This window comes from Coregonus lavaretus (assembly GCF_964263955.1).
Source record: "Coregonus lavaretus genome assembly, chromosome: 20".
NCBI classification, from domain to species: Eukaryota; Metazoa; Chordata; class Actinopteri; order Salmoniformes; family Salmonidae; genus Coregonus; species Coregonus lavaretus.
In genome coordinates this window covers 36,548,150-36,568,132 of record NC_140007.1, presented here as the reverse complement: position 1 = coordinate 36,568,132, position 19,983 = coordinate 36,548,150, and the positions used below count along the sequence as shown (strand labels likewise).

Below are 19,983 nucleotides of genomic sequence, written 5' to 3'. Positions count from 1 at the left end.
TTAGTGATTGATTGATTGCCCTCCTTGTTCTCGTCCCAACAGGCCAGTTTCAGCATGCTGACATGAGTGTCACACCGATAAAGGACCCTCATGACACACTGCCCCATCCCAGTAAAGAGAGGGTGCTGTCCAGGGGGGTGCTGAGGTGGGGGGCGATACACATGCCCGTCACCCTACAGGACAAAACCCTGAAGGACACCGTGAGGAAAGGTCATCTGGGCAGGTGTTGGGTCGTGCCCAAGGCGCAGGTGGAGAGACTGCTGAGGCATCCCTACCAGAGCTATGTGGTGGATCACCTGTAAATACTCACTGGCTCTTTTCAAATGTCCATCCTAGCACACTACTTAGAATACAATACATGCCTAATTCATTGCTTTATATTAAGTGGTATGCTAGTATGGAGATTGGAACCGAGACACTCATCTAGCTATCCCCTCCACCTCAAAGCTGGGTAGCTCAGGCCATGGGAAACTACAGTGTCTCTGTAAGGACAAACAGCACTGGGACTAGGGTGCTGCTGGCTAGCCTTCCATACCGATGTCACATAGTGGGTTATTACTCTCTCTTCTGAGAGCACCGGTGGCAGTGTGCATGAATGCATATTCATGATTATGAAAAAGAGAGTGAGAGAAAGAGAGAACAAGAGAGACAAATACAATGAGAGACAATGAGAAAAGAGTGAGACAAAGAGAGACAGAGAGACAGAGAGAGTCCAGTAAGTATGCTAAAGAATGATGAGGTAATTCACACAGGTGTCAGACATTAATAAATAAAGGAGATGGGATGATGTCATTGCACCAGTCCTTTCTGAAACAACAATAGTGACAGACTTCTCCTTCTGCTGTTAACAATGCAACAGTAAGATATCTTCATTTTCTGTATACTTCTGCAGACAAATGCTGCTTGATTTTCACATACAGCTAATTCCAAACTCTCGTTCACACAAATCATGTTTCATAAGTACTTTTATAATTCCAATGTTATAACAAATATATTAATAGATCATTTGATTTGAGCAATGTGGAATTTTATAAACAGTGTCAGAGTTGTATTTTTGTTGTGAAGTATAAGTATGTATATTCCTAAAATGACTAAATCTTATAAAAGATTGTCTATGGAACTCGTTTTGGTCTTATTGGGGTAGGTAGTTTTACACAGAAAATTATTTATTTATGTTAAAACACATTGACACTCAGACACTTTGGATTTGACTTTTCAGGTTTGCCATGTGCTTTTAATTTTTTTCTATCATTTCGATCATAGTTGAATTCATTTGATTTGTTTGTTACACAAGACATTATTAAGCATTGTTCACATCCTAGTGATCAAACAAAGGACTGTAAGTCGTTTACTACTCAGTCTTCCCTATGTTTTCCTCAACGTCAAGGGATGTCATCAATAATATTAGTCAAAGGCCAAAACAATTAAATGAATACAGTAAACCACAGTTTAGGCTTTTGTTAAAATAAAATAAAAAGAGAAGACAGTGTCTGGTGAGGAAGGGATAAATGTCCAAATATAACTAGGTACGCTTGCAGAGTAAACTCAATACTATTCACCAAGCTAACATGAGTCCAGTATGAAATTCACACAATGTTAAAACTGTGCACAGTCTGAAACTGTAGAAATTTGTCTAAAAGATGACTGGACTAAAAGGTTGAAAGCTTAATTGAACCCTATGATTGAGGACCAGGCTGTTGCTATTGTCCTACCGTCCTCCATCACAACCTGTTATAAGACCTGTTCATGTTTAACCCATGTAAAACTGTAATAATAACCACTAAATCAGGTCAAACATGATACATGACACAGCAAATAACAACAAAACTAAAACAATGAAGTCGGCATATATGCATCACTTTGAGATCAGTTACGTTATGATAATATAACAAACTAATAGCAGAGAAGCATATTCAGCATTACCTTCCATCACAATAACGTCAGTGAAATCAAATAAATAAGAGCATTGTACTAATAAGACACATAAAGCCACCCCAAATATGTGATAACTGAGGGGTTTAGAGATATAGGTATAGAGGGACTACAGGAAGGGATGCGCAATAATTCCCACTAAGGTCCACCATGTTACTGTAATCGTATTTGAAGGGAAAGGTTGTGGCATCTATCTCAGCATTGCTGCCCACAATTGATATGTACTGTACTGTAAATAACTGACCAAGCTGCAGATCCAAACCTCAAAACAAAATGTCATGCCTGGAAACATATAGATGAAGAGAACACAGCTAACACCAAAGGGTCTGACAGAATGGAGGTTAAGAGTCGCTACAATGGAGGAGACTCACATTAGGGCCCAGCCAAGTCCACTCCACAGAACCATAGGATTTACTAGACCATAGAAATAGAATGAATAGAATTCTAAGATTCTATCTCTATGTTATAGTAGACTATGTGGGTGGTAGTTAGTGGAAATACAATGTTCACAGTTAGCAGTCATGAAAGACACAAGACATTTGCAGCATCAAGTCAACCAACTGACATCAATATCCCTCTAAGCACAGGAATGATCTACAGATAACATTGTTTTTAAATATAATGAAATGATCCAATTATTTAAGAACCCAAACATATTGGATAAGACCCCAAATTAAGGCTAAAACCAAGTAAAAGCAATTGGTTCATACTCTGGGGAGGCACTTCATATAGAGGCCTCAGGACTTTTTGTAATGGTGCATTCTGTTAAGTGTTTTACATTTTGGGAGTGTCCGCTTTTCCCTCCACTTGCTACTGTAAGGTTGCCTAGCAGGAGTCCAAAGGGAATTAGTCTCTCTGTGTGACATACACAACAAGGGTTAGTTAGACCACAACAATGATCTGGAGCTTCCTTTCACTACAAGCCGAGAGTTCAGTCTTCCTTCTTTCACACAAAAGCAATACTTTCCTGATCTCAAGTCTGCGACAGTCCCTAACTACATTAGGTCTTCTCACCTTCTTCATCGTATCTCAACATGTAGTGATCTGATTTACCTTTTGAGTAAAACTTGGTTAATGCTATACGGGATCATTGGGACATCCCTACCCTAAACCTAACTATAACCACAACCCTTACCTAACCCTAAGCTTAACCCTAACCATTTCAACTTCAATGGGGACGTCCCAAGGACCCTGTTTAGACTTTCTCATTTAATGAAAAACGTATTCATGTAACCTCACCAACATGCCTAGCCTCCAGACAGACCCTCACTGTAACCGTCCTCTCTCACTCTTCTACACAACACATTCCCTTTTCAGTTTGACCTCATAAAGTCCACTTCAGAGTATTACAGTCCATGTTTCCATTTCAAATTCAGTAAACTTCATAACTTCAGCAAGTGAAAATGTGCAACAAATATTGAGAAATAAAACCCTTAACAATTAAAAAAAGAAAGAACGTAAACCATTCAAATCATAACTTTGACTTCACACAACAAACAGAGAAATAAAACGTGGTTTTAGGGACAACAGAAGAGTTAGCCACCGGTTAGCTTGCCTGCTAGCACAGAGAACTCAACAGCACTGCAAAGTGAGCACTATCAGTTTGACAGAACAGCCTATTGATATAATAACTTTTTATTTTAAAACATTTTGTCTGACCGAGAGAGATTTGCCGAAAAAAGAGCAGTTGTCTATTTAATAAGTAACACAGGTAAAAGACCAGTAAGTAGGAAGAGAACACGGTGAAAGCAGGGTTGATAGAATGGAATGATCAGTGTGAGAATGGCCAAGCCTTCAGAACGCTGCCGCGTCATCATGTTCTATGTACAATACTACTGTGTATGCATGCATGTCGAAAAGTGAAAAGACTTTTGAAATTGCAACGACAATGAATAGGTCTACCTCTAATGATCATAGTTTAGACATGTAGTTTAAAATGGAATGAGAGACCATATCAACCCTGCCTTTCAGTGAGAGATAGAGATAGGGAATGTGAGTCTTGGAACAATGTGTGCGTGCTGTGTGTGTGTTTTAAATATGTTTGAGTACGGAGACCTCAGAAGAGGGTGGGAGAAAAAGGAGGACAATAACCGAAAGGCAGAACCACACTGTCTACTCTAGAACCTTCTAGAACTCTCCTGAACACTCCCACCATCTCCCATATACAGTACCCTACCCAGTACCCTGCCCCTACAATCTGTAAATGATTTAACTCTTTACCCCTTTGTACTCTTTACCCTGCCCTCAACCACCTCAACCATATGTTCTGCTTTCTTCCATGAACCCCCTCTTCACTCCCTTCTCTGCCCCGCCCTCTCCCTGATGACCCTCCCTCCTCATTGCTCACCCTCCCCAAACACATCGTTCTGTTTGCGTTTCATGTTCTCAAAGTCAAAGTCGCTTCCGGTCATACGCTTGTAGATGTCCTTGATGTCGTTGCAGGTGGTCTCGAAGTGAGTGGTGGCGTCGTAGGCTGACGAGGCAAATATCTGAACGAGACATAAAATCACAACAATTTTTTTTCACTCCACTGCCTTGTCCTAAAACATGTCTCAGAAAGGTGAGGTTTTAGCAATATAGAAGGTATATCTAGATGTGTTTGACTCACCTGGCTCTCAGTACCATCATCTGTGGGCTCATAGAGGTCACTGAGGGACACAAACCTACAGATAAAGAGGGAAGATGTCAGTCATTGACTTACAAAAGCCTCCTTACTGCTATTAATTACATTCATTTGTGATAGCACACATCGTACGAGCTGAGTTTTGGACAGTGATGAAACAACACAAGATATACAGTATAATATAATATATATAAATATATAATATGTAAGTCGCTCTGGATAAGAGTGTCTGCTAAATGACTAAAATGTCAATGTCAATGTAAATAAATATATATATATATATATATATATATATATATATATATATATATATATATATATACAGTACCAGTCAAAAGTTTGGACACACCTACTCATTCAAGGGTTTTTCTTTATTTTTTACTATTTTCTACATTGGCATCTTCATTAAATAGTACCCGCAAAACACCAGTCTCAACGTCAACCGTGAAGAGGCGACTCCGGGATGCTGACCTTCTAGGCAGAGTTGCAAAGAAAAAGCCATAGCTCAGACTGCCCATCTTCATCTTTTATTTTTATTGGCCAGTCTAAGATATGGCTTTTTCTTTGCAACTCTGCCTAGAAGGTCAGCATCCCGGAGTCGCCTCTTCACGGTTGACGTTGAGACTGGTGTTTTGCGGGTACTATTTAATGAAGATGCCAATGTAGAAAATAGTAAAAAATAAAGAAAAACCCTTGAATGAGTAGTTGAGGACCTGTGAGGTGCCTGTTTCTCAAACTAGACACTCTAATGTATTTGTCATCTTGCTTGCTCAGTTGTGCACCGGGGCCTCCCACTCCTCTTTCTATTCTGGTTAGAGCCAGTTTAAGCTGTTCTGTGAAGGGAGTAGTACACATCGTTGTACGAGATCTTCAGTTTCTTGGCAATTTCTCGCATGGAATAAATAGCCTTCATTTCTCAGAACAAGAATAGACTGACGGGTTTCAGAAGAAAGTTATTTGTTTCTGGCCATTTTGAGCCTGTAATCGAACCCACAATTGCTGATGCTCCAAATACTCAACTAGTCTCAAGAAGGTCAGTTTTATTGCTTCGTTAATCAGCACAACAGTTTTCAGCTGTGCTAACATAATTGCAAAAGGGTTTTCTAATGATCAATTAGCCTTTTAAAATGATAAACTTGGATTAGCAAACACAACGTGCCATTGTAAAACAGGACTGATGGTTGCTGATAATGGGCCTCTGTACGCCTATGTAGATATTCCATTAAAAAGCAGCCGTTTCCAGCTACAACAGCCATTTACAACATTAACAATGTCTACACTGTATTTCTGATCAATTTTATGTTATTTTAATGGACAAAAATGCTTTTCTTTCGAAAACAAGGACATTTCTAAGTGACCCCAAACTTTTGAACGGTAGTGTATATATAATATATATATAATATATGCCATTTAGCAGACGCTTTTATCCAAAGCGACTTACAGTCATGCATGCATAAATGTTATGTATGGGTGGTCCCGGGAATTGAACCCACTATCCTGGTGTTGCAAGCACCATATGATCTATCAATTGAGCTACAGAGGACCAAGACAATCAGAGAAGAGGTAGTATAGGAAGAAGAGGTCGTAGAGAGGAGGAAGAGGGAGTAGAGAGGAGGAAGAGGGAGTAGAGAGGAGGAAGAGGGAGTAGAGAGGAAGAAGAGGGAATAGAGAAGAGGAAGAGGGAGTAGAGAGGAAGAAGAGGTAGTAGAGAGGAGGAAGAGGTAGTAGAAAGGAAGAAGAGGTAGTAGAGAGGAGGAAGAGGGAGTAGAGAGAAGGAAGAGGGAGTAGAGAGGAGGAAGAGGGAGTAGAGAGGAGGAAGAGGGAGTAGAGAGGAGGAAGAGGTAGTAGAGAGGAGGAAGAGGGAGTAGAGAGGAGGAAGAGGGAGTAGAGAGGAGGAAGAGATAGTAGAGAGGAGGAAGAGGTAGTAGAGAGGAGGAAGAGGGAGTAGAGAGGAGGAAGAGGTAGTAGAGAGGAAGAGGGAGTAGAGAGGAGGAAGAGGGAGTAGAGAGGATGAAGAGGTAGTAGAGAGGAGGAAGAGGGAGTAGAGAGGAGGAAGAGGGAGTAGAGAGAAGGAAGAGGTAGTAGAGAGGAGGAAGAGGTAGTAGAGAGGAGGAAGAGGGATTAGAGAGGAGGAAGAGGGAGTAGAGAGGAGGAAGAGGTAGTAGAGAGGAGGAAGAGGGAGTAGAGAGGAGGAAGAGATAGTAGAGAGGAGGAAGAGGGAGTAGAGAGAAGGAAGAGGTAGTAGAGAGGAGGAAGAGGGAGTAGAGAGGAGGAAGAGGTAGTAGAGAGGAAGAGGGAGTAGAGAGGAGGGAGAGGGAGTAGAGAGGAGGAAGAGGTAGTAGAGAGGAGGAAGAGGGAGTAGAGAGGAGGAAGAGGGAGTAGAGAGAAGGAAGAGGTAGTAGAGAGGAGGAAGAGGTAGTAGAGAGGAGGAAGAGGGAGTAGAGAGAAGGAAGAGGTAGTAGAGAGGAGGAAGAGGGAGTAGAGAGGAGGAAGAGGTAGTAGAGAGGAAGAGGGAGTAGAGAGGAGGAAGAGGTAGTAGAGAGGAGGAAGAGGTAGTAGAGAGGAGGAAGAGGGAGTAGAGAGGAGGAAGAGGGAGTAGAGAGGAGGAAGAGGGAGTAGAGAGGAGGAAGAGGGAGTAGAGAGGAGGAAGAGGGAGTAGAGAGAAGGAAGAAGGAGTAGAGAGGAGGAAGAGGGAGTAGAGAGAAGGAAGAGGGAGTAGAGAGGAGGAAGAGGGAGTAGAGAGGAGGAAGAGGGAGTAGAGAGGAGGAAGAGGTAGTAGAGAGGAGGAAAAGGGAGTAGAGAGGAGGAAGAGGGAGTAGAGATGAGGAAGAGATAGTAGAGAGGAGGAAGAGGGAGTAGAGAGGAGGAAGAGGTAGTAGAGAGGAGGAAGAGGGAGTAGAGAGGAGGAAGAGGTAGTAGAGAGGAAGAGGGAGTAGAGAGGAGGAAGAGGGAGTAGAGAGGATGAAGAGGTAGTAGAGAGGAGGAAGAGGGAGTAGAGAGGAGGAAGAGGGAGTAGAGAGGAGGAAGAGGTAGTAGAGAGGAGGAAGAGGGAGTAGAGAGGAGGAAGAGGGAGTAGAGAGGAGGAAGAGGGAGTAGAGAGAAGGAAGAGGTAGTAGAGAGGAGGAAGAGGGAGTAGAGAGAAGGAAGAGGTAGTAGAGGGGAAGAGGTAGTAGAGAGGAGGAAGAGGGAGTAGAGAGGAGGAAGAGGTAGTAGAGAGGAGGAAGAGGGAGTAGAGAGGAGGAAGAGGGAGTAGAGAGAAGGAAGAGGTAGTAGAGAGGAGGAAGAGGTAGTAGAGAGGAAGAGGTAGTAGAGAGGAGGAAGAGGTAGTAGAGAGGAGGAAGAGGGAGTAGAGAGAAGGAAGAGGTAGTAGAGAGGAGGAAGAGGGAGTAGAGAGGAGGAAGAGGGAGTAGAGAGGAGGAAGAGGGAGTAGAGAGGAGGAAGAGGGAGTAGAGAGAAGGAAGAGGGAGTAGAGAGGAGGAAGAGGGAGTAGAGAGGAGGAAGAGGTAGTAGAGAGGAGGAAGAGGGAGTAGAGAGGAGGAAGAGGGAGTAGAGAGGAGGAAGAGGGAGTAGAGAGGAGGAAGAGGGAGTAGAGAGAAGGAAGAGGGAGTAGAGAGAAGGGAGAGGGAGTAGAGAGGAGGAAGAGGGAGTAGAGAGGAGGAAGAGGGAGTAGAGAGGAGGAAGAGGGAGTAGAGAGAAGGAAGAGGGAGTAGAGAGGAGGAAGAGGGAGTAGAGAGGAGGAAGAGGGAGTAGAGAGGAGGAAGAGGTAGTAGAGAGGAGGAAGAGGGAGTAGAGAGGAGGAAGAGATAGTAGAGAGGAGGAAGAGGGAGTAGAGAGGAGGAAGAGGTAGTAGAGAGGAGGAAGAAGGAGTAGAGAGGAGGAAGAGGTAGTAGAGAGGAAGAGGAGTAGAGAGGAGGAAGAGGGAGTAGAGAGGAGGAAGAGGGAGTAGAGAGGAGGAAGAGGTAGTAGAGAGGAGGAAGAGGGAGTAGAGAGAAGGAAGAGGTAGTAGAGAGGAGGAAGAGGGAGTAGAGAGGAGGAAGAGGTAGTAGAGAGGAAGAGGGAGTAGAGAGGAGGAAGAGGTAGTAGAGAGGAGGAAGAGGTAGTAGAGAGGAGGAAGAGGGAGTAGAGAGGAGGAAGAGGGAGTAGAGAGGAGGAAGAGGGAGTAGAGAGGAGGAAGAGGGAGTAGAGAGGAGGAAGAGGGAGTAGAGAGAAGGAAGAAGGAGTAGAGAGGAGGAAGAGGGAGTAGAGAGAAGGAAGAGGGAGTAGAGAGGAGGAAGAGGAGTAGAGAGGAGGAAGAGGGAGTAGAGAGGAGGAAGAGGTAGTAGAGAGGAGGAAAAGGGAGTAGAGAGGAGGAAGAGAGTAGAGATGAGGAAGAGATAGTAGAGAGGAGGAAGAGGGAGTAGAGAGGAGGAAGAGGTAGTAGAGAGGAGGAAGAGGGAGTAGAGAGGAGGAAGAGGTAGTAGAGAGGAAGAGGGAGTAGAGAGGAGGAAGAGGGAGTAGAGAGGATGAAGAGGTAGTAGAGAGGAGGAAGAGGGAGTAGAGAGGAGGAAGAGGGAGTAGAGAGGAGGAAGAGGTAGTAGAGAGGAGGAAGAGGGAGTAGAGAGGAGGAAGAGGGAGTAGAGAGGAGGAAGAGGGAGTAGAGAGAAGGAAGAGGTAGTAGAGAGGAGGAAGAGGGAGTAGAGAGAAGGAAGAGGTAGTAGAGGGGAAGAGGTAGTAGAGAGGAGGAAGAGGGAGTAGAGAGGAGGAAGAGGTAGTAGAGAGGAGGAAGAGGGAGTAGAGAGGAGGAAGAGGGAGTAGAGAGAAGGAAGAGGTAGTAGAGAGGAGGAAGAGGTAGTAGAGAGGAAGAGGTAGTAGAGAGGAGGAAGAGGTAGTAGAGAGGAGGAAGAGGGAGTAGAGAGAAGGAAGAGGTAGTAGAGAGGAGGAAGAGGGAGTAGAGAGGAGGAAGAGGGAGTAGAGAGGAGGAAGAGGGAGTAGAGAGGAGGAAGAGGGAGTAGAGAGAAGGAAGAGGGAGTAGAGAGGAGGAAGAGGGAGTAGAGAGGAGGAAGAGGTAGTAGAGAGGAGGAAGAGGAGTAGAGAGGAGGAAGAGGGAGTAGAGAGGAGGAAGAGGGAGTAGAGAGGAGGAAGAGGGAGTAGAGAGAAGGAAGAGGGAGTAGAGAGAAGGGAGAGGGAGTAGAGAGGAGGAAGAGGGAGTAGAGAGGAGGAAGAGGGAGTAGAGAGGAGGAAGAGGGAGTAGAGAGAAGGAAGAGGGAGTAGAGAGGAGGAAGAGGGAGTAGAGAGGAGGAAGAGGGAGTAGAGAGGAGGAAGAGGTAGTAGAGAGGAGGAAGAGGGAGTAGAGAGGAGGAAGAGATAGTAGAGAGGAGGAAGAGGAGTAGAGAGGAGGAAGAGGTAGTAGAGAGGAGGAAGAAGGAGTAGAGAGGAGGAAGAGGTAGTAGAGAGGAAGAGGGAGTAGAGAGGAGGAAGAGGGAGTAGAGAGGAGGAAGAGGAGTAGAGAGGAGGAAGAGGGAGTAGAGAGGAGGAAGAGGGAGTAGAGAGGAGGAAGAGGGAGTAGAGAGGAGGAAGAGGTAGTAGAGAGGAGGAAGAGGGAGTAGAGAGGAGGAAGAGGGGAGTAGAGAGAAGGAAGAGGTAGTAGAGAGGAGGAAGAGGTAGTAGAGAGGAGGAAGAGGGAGTAGAGAGAAGGAAGAGGTAGTAGAGAAGAGGAAGAGGGAGTAGAGAGGAGGAAGAGGTAGTAGAGAGGAAGAGGGAGTAGAGAGGAAGAAGAGGTAGTAGAGAGGAGGAAGAAGTAGTAGAGAGGAGGAAGAGGGAGTAGAGAGGAGGAAGAGGGAGTAGAGAGAAGGAAGAGGTAGTAGAGAGGAGGAAGAGGGAGTAGAGAGGAGGAAGAGGGAGTAGAGAGGAGGAAGAGGGAGTAGAGAGGAGGAAGAGGTAGTAGAGAGGAAGAGGGAGTAGAGAGGAGGGAGAGGGAGTAGAGAGGAGGAAGAGGTAGTAGAGAGGAGGAAGAGGGAGTAGAGGAGGAAGAGGGAGTAGAGAGAAGGAAGAGGTAGTAGAGAGGAGGAAGAGGTAGTAGAGAGGAGGAAGAGGAGTAGAGAGAAGGAAGAGGTAGTAGAGAGGAGGAAGAGGGAGTAGAGAGGAGGAAGAGGTAGTAGAGAGGAAGAGGGAGTAGAGAGGAGGAAGAGGTAGTAGAGAGGAGGAAGAGGTTAGTAGAGAGGAGGAAGAGGGAGTAGAGAGGAGGAAGAGGGAGTAGAGAGGAGGAAGAGGGAGTAGAGAGGAGGAAGAGGGAGTAGAGAGGAGGAAGAGGGAGTAGAGAGAAGGAAGAAGGAGTAGAGAGGAGGAAGAGGGAGTAGAGAGAAGGAAGAGGGAGTAGAGAGGAGGAAGAGGGAGTAGAGAGGAGGAAGAGGGAGTAGAGAGGAGGAAGAGGTAGTAGAGAGGAGGAAGAGGGAGTAGAGAGGAGGAAGAGGGAGTAGAGATGAGGAAGAGATAGTAGAGAGGAGGAAGAGGGAGTAGAGAGGAGGAAGAGGTAGTAGAGAGGAGGAAGAGGGAGTAGAGAGGAGGAAGAGGTAGTAGAGAGAAGAGGGAGTAGAGAGGAGGAAGAGGGAGTAGAGAGGATGAAGAGGTAGTAGAGAGGAGGAAGAGGGGAGTAGAGAGGAGGAAGAGGGAGTAGAGAGGAGGAAGAGATAGTAGAGAGGAGGAAGAGGGAGTAGAGAGGAGGAAGAGGGAGTAGAGAGGAGGAAGAGGGAGTAGAGAGAAGGAAGAGGTAGTAGAGAGGAGAAGAGGGAGTAGAGAGAAGGAAGAGGTAGTAGAGGGGAAGAGGTAGTAGAGAGGAGGAAGAGGGAGTAGAGAGGAGGAAGAGGTAGTAGAGAGGAGGAAGAGGGAGTAGAGAGGAGGAAGAGGGAGTAGAGAGAAGGAAGAGGTAGTAGAGAGGAGGAAGAGGTAGTAGAGAGGAGGAAGAGGGAGTAGAGAGAAGGAAGAGGTAGTAGAGAAGAGGAAGAGGGAGTAGAGAGGAGGAAGAGGTAGTAGAGAGGAAGAGGGAGTAGAGAGGAAGAAGAGGTAGTAGAGAGGAGGAAGAAGTAGTCGAGAGGAGGAAGAGGGAGTAGAGAGGAGGAAGAGGGAGTAGAGAGAAGGAAGAGGTAGTAGAGAGGAGGAAGAGGAGTAGAGAGGAGGAAGAGGGAGTAGAGAGGAGGAAGAGGGAGTAGAGAGGAGGAAGAGGTAGTAGAGAGAAGAGGGAGTAGAGAGGAGGGAGAGGAGTAGAGAGGAGGAAGAGGTAGTAGAGAGGAGAAGAGGAAGTAGAGAGGAGGAAGAGGTCAGTAGAGAGAAGGAAGAGGTAGTAGAGAGGAGGAAGAGGTAGTAGAGAGGAGGAAGAGGGAGTAGAGAGAAGGAAGAGGTAGTAGAGAGGAGGAAGAGGGAGTAGAGAGGAGGAAGAGGTAGTAGAGAGGAAGAGGGAGTAGAGAGGAGGAAGAGGTAGTAGAGAGGAGAAGAGGTAGTAGAGAGGAGGAAGAGGGAGTAGAGAGGAGGAAGAGGGAGTAGAGAGGAGGAAGAGGGAGTAGAGAGGAGGAAGAGGGAGTAGAGAGGAGGAAGAGGGAGTAGAGAGAAGAAGAAGGAGTAGAGAGGAGGAAGAGGGAGTAGAGAGAAGGAAGAGGGAGTAGAGAGGAGGAAGAGGGAGTAGAGAGGAGGAAGAGGGAGTAGAGAGGAGGAAGAGGTAGTAGAGAGGAGGAAGAGGGAGTAGAGAGGAGGAAGAGGGAGTAGAGATGAGGAAGAGATAGTAGAGAGGAGGAAGAGGGAGTAGAGAGGAGGAAGAGGTAGTAGAGAGGGGAAGAGGAGTAGAGAGGAGGAAGAGGTAGTAGAGAGGAAGAGGGAGTAGAGGGAGGAAGAGGGAGTAGAGAGGATGAAGAGGTAGTAGAGAGGAGGAAGAGGGAAGTAGAGAGGAGGAAGAGGGAGTAGAGAGGAGGAAGAGGTAGTAGAGAGGAGGAAGAGGGAGTAGAGAGGAGAGAGGGAGTAGAGTGGAGGAAGAGGAGTAGAGAGAAGGAAGAGGTAGTAGAGAGGAGGAAGAGGGAGTAGAGAGAAGGAAGAGGTAGTAGAGGGGAAGAGGTAGTAGAGAGGAGGAAGAGGGAGTAGAGAGGAGGAAGAGGTAGTAAGAGAGGAGGAAGAGGGAGTAGAGAGGAGGAGAGGGAGTAGAGAGAAGGAAGAGGTAGTAGAGAGGAGAAGAGGTAGTAGAGAGGAAGAGGTAGTAGAGAGGAGGAAGAGGTAGTAGAGAGGAGGAAGAGGGAGTAGAGAGAAGGAAGAGGTAGTAGAGAGGAGGAAGAGGGAGTAGAGAGGAGGAAGAGGGAGTAGAGAGGAGGAAGAGGGAGTAGAGAGGAGGAAGAGGGAGTAGAGAGAAGGAAGAGGGAGTAGAGAGAGGAAGAGGGTGTAGAGAGGAGGAAGAGGTAGTAGAGAGGAGGAAGAGGGAGTAGAGAGGAGGAAGAGGGAGTAGAGAGGAGGAAAGAGGGAGTAGAGAGGAGGAAGAGGGAGTAGAGAGAAGGAAGAGGGAGTAGAGAGGAGGAAGAGGGAGTAGAGAGGAGGAAGAGGGAGTAGAGAGGAGGAAGAGGGAGTAGAGAGAAGGAAGAGGGAGTAGAGAGGAGGAAGAGGGAAGTAGAGAGGAGGAAGAGGGAAGTCAGAGAGGAGGAAGAGGGAGTAGAGAGAAGGAAGAGGGAGTAGAGAGGAGGAAGAGGGAGTAGAGAGGAGGAAGAGGGAGTAGAGAGGAGGAAGAGGGAGTAGAGAGAAGGAAGAGGGAGTAGAGAGGAGGAAGAGGAGTAGAGAGGAGGAAGAGGGAGTAGAGAGGAGGAAGAGGTAGTAGAGAGGAGGAAGAGGTAGTAGAGAGGAGGAAGAGGGAGTAGAGAGAAGGAAGAGGTAGTAGAGAGGAGGAAGAGGGAGTAGAGAGGAGGAAGAGGGAGTAGAGAGGAGGAAGAGGGAGTAGAGAGGAGGAAGAGGGAGTAGAGAGAAGGAAGAGGGAGTAGAGAGGAGGAAGAGGGAGTAGAGAGGAGGAAGAGGTAGTAGAGAGGAGGAAGAGGGAGTAGAGAGGAGGAAGAGGGAGTAGAGAGGAGGAAGAGGGAGTAGAGAGGAGGAAGAGGGAGTAGAGAGAAGGAAGAGGGAGTAGAGAGGAGGAAGAGGGAGTAGAGAGGAGGAAGAGGGAGTAGAGAGGAGGAAGAGGGAGTAGAGAGGAGGAAGAGGGAGTAGAGAGGAGGAAGAGGAGTAGAGAGGAGGAAGAGGGAGTAGAGAGGAGGAAGAGGGAGTAGAGAGAAGGAAGAGGGAGTAGAGAGGAGGAAGAGGGAGTAGAGAGGAGGAAGAGGGAGTAGAGAGGAGGAAGAGGGAGTAGAGAGGAAGGAAGAGGGAGTAGAGAGGAGGAAGAGGGAGTAGAGAGGAGGAAGAGGGAGTAGAGAGGAGGAAGAGGTAGTAGAGAGGAGGAAGAGGGAGTAGAGAGGAGGAAGAGGTAGTAGAGAGGAGGAAGAGGGAGTAGAGAGGAGGAAGAGGTAGTAGAGAGGAAGAGGGAGTAGAGAGGAGGAAGAGGGAGTAGAGAGGAGGAAGAGGTAGTAGAGAGGAGGAAGAGGGAGTAGAGAGGAGGAAGAGGTAGTAGAGAGGAGGAAGAGGGAGTAGAGAGGAGGAAGAGATAGTAGAGAGGAGGAAGAGGGAGTAGAGAGGAGGAAGAGGTAGTAGAGAGGAGGAAGAGGGAGTAGAGAGGAGGAAGAGGTAGTAGAGAGGAAGAGGGAGTAGAGAGGAGGAAGAGGGAGTAGAGAGGAGGAAGAGGGAGTAGAGAGGAGGAAGAGGTAGTAGAGAGGAGGAAGAGGGAGTAGAGAGGAGGAAGAGGTAGTAGAGAGGAGGAAGAGGGAGTAGAGAGAAGGAAGAGGTAGTAGAGAGGAGGAAGAGGGAGTAGAGAGGAGGAAGAGGTAGTAGAGAGGAAGAGGGAGTAGAGAGGAAGAAGAGGTAGTAGAGAGGAGGAAGAAGTAGTAGAGAGGAGGAAGAGGGAGTAGAGAGGAGGAAGAGGGAGTAGAGAGAAGGAAGAGGTAGTAGAGAGGAGGAAGAGGGAGTAGAGAGGAGGAAGAGGGAGTAGAGAGGAGGAAGAGGGAGTAGAGAGGAGGAAGAGGGAGTAGAGAGAAGGAAGAGGGAGTAGAGAGGAGGAAGAGGGAGTAGAGAGGAGGAAGAGGTAGTAGAGAGGAGGAAGAGGGAGTAGAGAGGAGGAAGAGGGAGTAGAGAGGAGGAAGATGGAGTAGAGAGGAGGAAGAGGGAGTAGAGAGAAGGAAGAGGTAGTAGAGAGGAGGAAGAGGGAGTAGAGAGGAGGAAGAGGGAGTAGAGAGGAGGAAGAGGGAGTAGAGAGAAGGAAGAGGGAGTAGAGAGGAGGAAGAGGGAGTAGAGAGGAGGAAGAGGGAGTAGAGAGGAGGAAGAGGTAGTAGAGAGGAGGAAGAGGGAGTAGAGAGGAGGAAGAGGTAGTAGAGAGGAGGAAGAGGGAGTAGAGGGGAGGAAGAGGGAGTAGAGGGGAGGAAGAGGTAGTAGAGAGGAGGAAGAGGGAGTAGAGAGGAGGAAGAGGGAGTAGAGAGAAGGAAGAGGTAGTAGAGAGGAGGAAGAGGTAGTAGAGAGGAGGAAGAGGGAGTAGAGAGGAGGAAGAGGGAGTAGAGAGGAGGAAGAGGTAGTAGAGAGGAGGAAGAGATAGTAGAGAGGAGGAAGAGGGAGTAGAGAGGAGGAAGAGGTAGTAGAGAGGAGGAAGAGGGAGTAGAGGGGAGGAAGAGGTAGTAGAGAGGAAGAGGGAGTAGAGAGGAGGAAGAGGGAGTAGAGAGGAGGAAGAGGTAGTAGAGAGGAGGAAGAGGGAGTAGAGAGGAGGAAGAGGGAGTAGAGAGAAGGAAGAGGTAGTAGAGAGGAGGAAGAGGTAGTAGAGAGGAGGAAGAGGTTGTAGAGAGGAGGAAGAGGGAGTAGAGAGGAGGAAGAGGTAGTAGAGAGGAGGAAGAGGGAGTAGAGAGGAGGAAGAGGGAGTAGAGAGGAGGAAGAGGGAGTAGAGAGGAGGAAGAGGGAGTAGAGAGGAGGAAGAGGGAGTAGAGAGGAGGATGAGGTAGTAGAGAGGAGGAAGAGGGAGTAGAGAGGAGGAAGAGGGAGTAGAGAGAAGGAAGAGGTAGTAGAGAGGAGGAAGAGGTAGTAGAGAGGAGGAAGAGGGAGTAGAGAGGAGGAAGAGGGAGTAGAGAGGAGGAAGAGGGAGTAGAGAGGAGGAAGAGGGAGTAGAGAGGAGGAAGAGGGAGTAGAGAGGAGGAAGAGGGAGTAGAGACATACTTCTGGTCAATGGGCTCCAGCAGCTCCAGAGCAGGCTCTATCTCAGCCTCAGGCTCGTTGGTCTCCACGGTGGTGCTGACAATGGCGATGTACTTCCCCTGGGCCGCCACATTGTGGGCGTAGGAGATCATACACACGTAGATGTCTGGAGGACAGAACACAAGTTAGATCAGTTCAGGGATAAGGAAAAGGTCTTGATGAATTCAAAGGTAGACGTAGACATACAGTATATACTGTATGAGACATATATTCTTCAGTATAAAATATGCCTCACAAATATGCTCTGTGGCAGTCACTTTGCTTTTCTGGTACCTAATTATGTATCAATTGAGATTTTACAATTTGACTTTTCTATACTTTTTCACTCTCCAACAACACGGCTTTTATAATTTATGTGAGGTAAACTTACAGGTAGAGAGAACATATGACAATAGGAAGTCAGAAACATCCCATCTTAGTCAACCTGTATTTGGTCCACCCCTCACCTGACTTGCGGTTGACCTGGTTCTGAGGGATGATGATCTGACAGGAGTTGGCATCGTTGGTGTCCTTGATGGGGTGGCTGAGGATGCAAATGACCCTGATCACCTGGCCTGCCTTCCGCACGCGGTCCTGGATGTAGCTGGGGTCACAGATCAGCTGTTTGCACCGAGCCACCTGACAAGGGAAGGACAACATAGAAGACAACAGTGTCAATCTAACATACTGTATTTTCTCTCTTCTACCAATTGTATATGTGCAGGTATTGTTCACTTTTCTTCAGTGCATTATCAATAGTCTTGACTACTTTACTATATGGTAAAGAGATTGGATCTTATAGACATATTAGATTGTGATTTTATAGATAGATTAGATTGTGATTTTATAGAACTGATTAGATTAGATTGTGATTTTATAGAACTGATTAGATTGTGATTTTATAGATAGTTCAGGTTGTGATTTTATTGATAGATTATATTGTGATTTTATAGAACTGATTAGATTGTGATTTTATAGATAGTTCAGGTTGTGATTTTATAGATAGTTCAGGTTGTGATTTTATAGATAGATTAGATTGTGATTTTATAGAACTGATTAGATTGTGATTTTACCTCTCCCTCAGACTTCACTCCCACCACATGACCATCCTCCATCACTATCTCCTCCACTGGTTTGTTGAGCATGTAGGTTCCTCCATAAATTGCACTCAACCTAACAATGTATGAGAGAGAGACTATGAATGATACTTTATTATAAATATGCTAATAATAGGCTAATACACTATTGAAGACGTTTAACATTTACAATTTAGTCAGTTAGCTTTAGCAGACTATTTTATCCTTATCCTGAGTGACTTAAGATCAGAATTCAACATGAACAGCTTTGTCTTACTAAAGAAAGGACATAGAGATTTAGGGATTACAAATGTAACACACAGACCTGGCGAATCCTTGAGGCAGCTCCCCTAGGCCATAGAGGGGGTACAGGTAGGGGCTCTTCCCATATCGGGCCAGGGATTCACTGTACAGCTTGATGCGATTTATGGTCTCCAAACAGGGCACATCAAGGTAGCTGGAGAAAGGGAGACACATGATCAATAGGAGTCAGGGTATGGGTCAATTCCATTTCAATTCAGGAAGTGCACTAAAATTAAAATTTCTTCAATGCTTTTCAATGCATGAACTTGGAATTTCAGTTTACTTCCTGATAGGGGTAATAATGCCTAATCTAATTAGTGACTAATAATCGATCTAAGTGCTCTTACTCGTCTGTCCTGTAGAGGGCCAGGGCGTGGCCAGTGAAGTCGATGACATCCTGACCCAGGTCAAACTTCTTGTACACATCTCTCATTGTGGTGACTTTGGGGTCGACGCCCTCGAAGGTCTTAGGGTCGTTCTCGTCAAAGTTGGCCACAAACACTAGGAATTTCCGGAACCTTCTCTTCTCAAACATACCCATAAGATCTGGAGGACACGTGATAAAAACAAATGTGAAAGCTCTGCCTCATATACGATACTATACTGTATATATAGCAGGAAAACGTTAATAAATGTCAAACATGATGGTACATATAGCGAACTCACAACACGATCTAAAGTACAGTTTACTGTATATTCAAACTTACTTGAAGCTAGCGCCTCAGTCTCAGTTGAGGGCACCTTGTAGATCTTTCCTCCCTTGTACACAAAACTACCCTCCACTACTTTGAAGTCCAGGTATCGTGTCACTTCTGTGTATAGCAGCATCTTCACAAGCTGACCTGTTTTATTGGATTGACAGACAGAAAGGATGGTCTTCATTTAATAACTTCAAGGTATCACCATGTTTCATCAACAGCCATGTCATATTTTGCTTTATTGGTATCATGATGGCGATTTGCATTTTTTCTTGGGTAAATTCTACTTCCTACTTATCCTCATTATGTGGTGATGGTCTGCATACATGAATACGTTGAGTAACTGAGCCACATGATTTATGATTGAGGCTATTGGTGTACTGGTTGGTTCTGTATGTATCGATTGGTAACAGGAATATTCATTCATCTAATGGTTTTAATGGTATCTCTCATGTGCAAAAAATTAAATAATCCCACAACTGACCATTGGCCATAAGAAATTTGGGGATGAGGTCCACATTCCAGTCTCTTCCACGACCCATAGACTCTGGAGGGCTGTCAGGCAGCTCAAACCGCTTGTACAGCTGTGGAAGGGAAATATATGCACGAGTGAAAACATCAATAAAGACTCTTACTACTCTTACAAATGTAAAACCATTAACCTGGGGCAGAAGTGACAGGAAGATACAGGAGAATAAAATATCTGATTTAAACCATAGAGGACTGGGTGGAACACTGGAATATATGAAATATGATTGAATATTTGAGTGGATATTGACACACAAAATGATGACCATTAGATCCACAATGTTCCCAGCCCTTACCTCTTCCAGAGGGGTGATAGAGGAGCTTTCACCTCCATAGTAGGGGTTCCTGTCCATGTGCAGAACTTTCTTTCCATTCACAGACATGATCCCAGAGAGGATGCATTCCTAAAACAAAATGAAAGGCAAAATATGAATCAACATTTGTATTAAAAAAGCAATTGTGTGTGTGTGTGTGTGTATGAGGAGGGAGAGATAGATAGATAGAGAGAGAGGGGGGGGGGGGGGGGGGGGGGGGGGGGGTAAGAGGGAGGGACAAGATGTACGCAAGCGCCAGCCGATATCTGAGGCATAACAATAATACTGTACTAATAATAAAATAATACTAATAATCCTATTCATTAAAAAAAATAACAATTGTAGTATAAATAAAGAAAATACAATTTTTATCTCTTTGCATCTGCCACCCAAAATTAAATGAGTGTAGTGTATATTGTTCATAGCCAGGCTAAATCATTAACTGTCTGCACTAAAAAAAGATTATTTTATGACATGTATATCGTCCATCGTACTCGTAAAATGTCGGCTTTGTCTTATTGTAAACTCTGTACACATTTGCCTCGAATATGGAACTGGGTGTGATGACTGAGGCGAGTCTACGAAACATTATACAGTACTAGGGAGAGGTTCTATTTATTTTAAACCATTCCCAGACCTGCGCAAATGCTGTTCAATGAAGGCCACTACACCTTCACTCTGGGGCTACGCCTAAAGATGCTGCACAACGAATGAACAATGTATTGACAACACAAATGTATCCAAATAAATTGTTGCCTAATTGTATCCATTATTCAATGATATCGTATCAGCTTTGGGGCAGATAGGCTTTTTACCATCACATTTTCCTAAAGTCAGCCAGGGATGCAGATGTTCCTATCAATTGCATTATTGGATGAATAAGGAAACATTGGCAAACTTCATAAATGTAAAGTTTAGTTTGCTACATCACCAAGCCAAGCCTTAATATGAAGCAAATCAAATTGATTAGCCTACTTACCGTGAGTCCGGTGCCCAAAACGATCACATCATATTCCTCATCCATATTGTATAACCGCCTCTCCTGTCTCGCCCTCTTTTGCCTTGTGGAATTTCAGGGAATTGGCAGAAAAAGAAACCAAGTGGAAGAACGGACGCAATTTATCGCAAATATATGTTGGTTAGATGCCGTTTTAAGTTAGTATGTATTCATTTATAATCAGTTATCATTTCTAAGTGGAATATGGTCCACACAC

General features: G+C 45.7%; 2 protein-coding genes across 2 annotated transcripts in view; one reads left to right on the top strand and one right to left on the bottom strand.

Moving 5' to 3' along the window:
• The window catches only part of LOC311147408 (inter-alpha-trypsin inhibitor heavy chain H6-like), a gene marked incomplete at its 5' end in the record, with an annotated part of 27,262 nt that extends 26,116 nt beyond the window's left edge, over window positions 1-1,146 (top strand). Inside the window, one exon of the mRNA XM_084184108.1 lies at window positions 43-1,146. Coding sequence (XP_084040234.1) covers window positions 43-302 — 260 coding nt within the window. The 3' untranslated portion in view covers window positions 303-1,146. The remainder of the gene's footprint in view (window positions 1-42) is intronic.
• Window positions 1,144-19,983, bottom strand: LOC311147411 (rab GDP dissociation inhibitor alpha-like). Its single transcript, XM_084184111.1, has 11 exons — window positions 19,749-19,983; window positions 18,752-18,859; window positions 18,412-18,511; window positions 17,937-18,071; window positions 17,577-17,775; window positions 17,252-17,383; window positions 16,924-17,023; window positions 16,318-16,489; window positions 15,833-15,977; window positions 4,541-4,595; window positions 1,144-4,421 (listed from the first exon to the last, which is right to left on the bottom strand). Exons 1-11 carry the CDS (start codon window positions 19,791-19,793, stop codon window positions 4,269-4,271), a joined length of 1,344 nt encoding a protein of 447 aa, XP_084040237.1. The 5' UTR covers window positions 19,794-19,983; the 3' UTR covers window positions 1,144-4,268.

What these genes read in the sequence shown, in the direction of transcription:
- LOC311147411 (XM_084184111.1), bottom strand. Translation starts at nt 19,793, where the DNA reads ATGGATGAGGAATATGATGTGATCGTTTTGGGCACCGGACTCACG. An exon ending in TTTTGGGCACCGGACTCACG is followed by an intron (nt 18,860 to 19,748) that starts GTAAGTAGGCTA and finishes ATTTTGTTTTAG; the next exon opens with GAATGCATCCTCTCTGGGAT. An exon ending in CTGCCTCAAGGATTCGCCAG is followed by an intron (nt 17,024 to 17,251) that starts GTCTGTGTGTTA and finishes ATACATTGTTAG; the next exon opens with GTTGAGTGCAATTTATGGAG.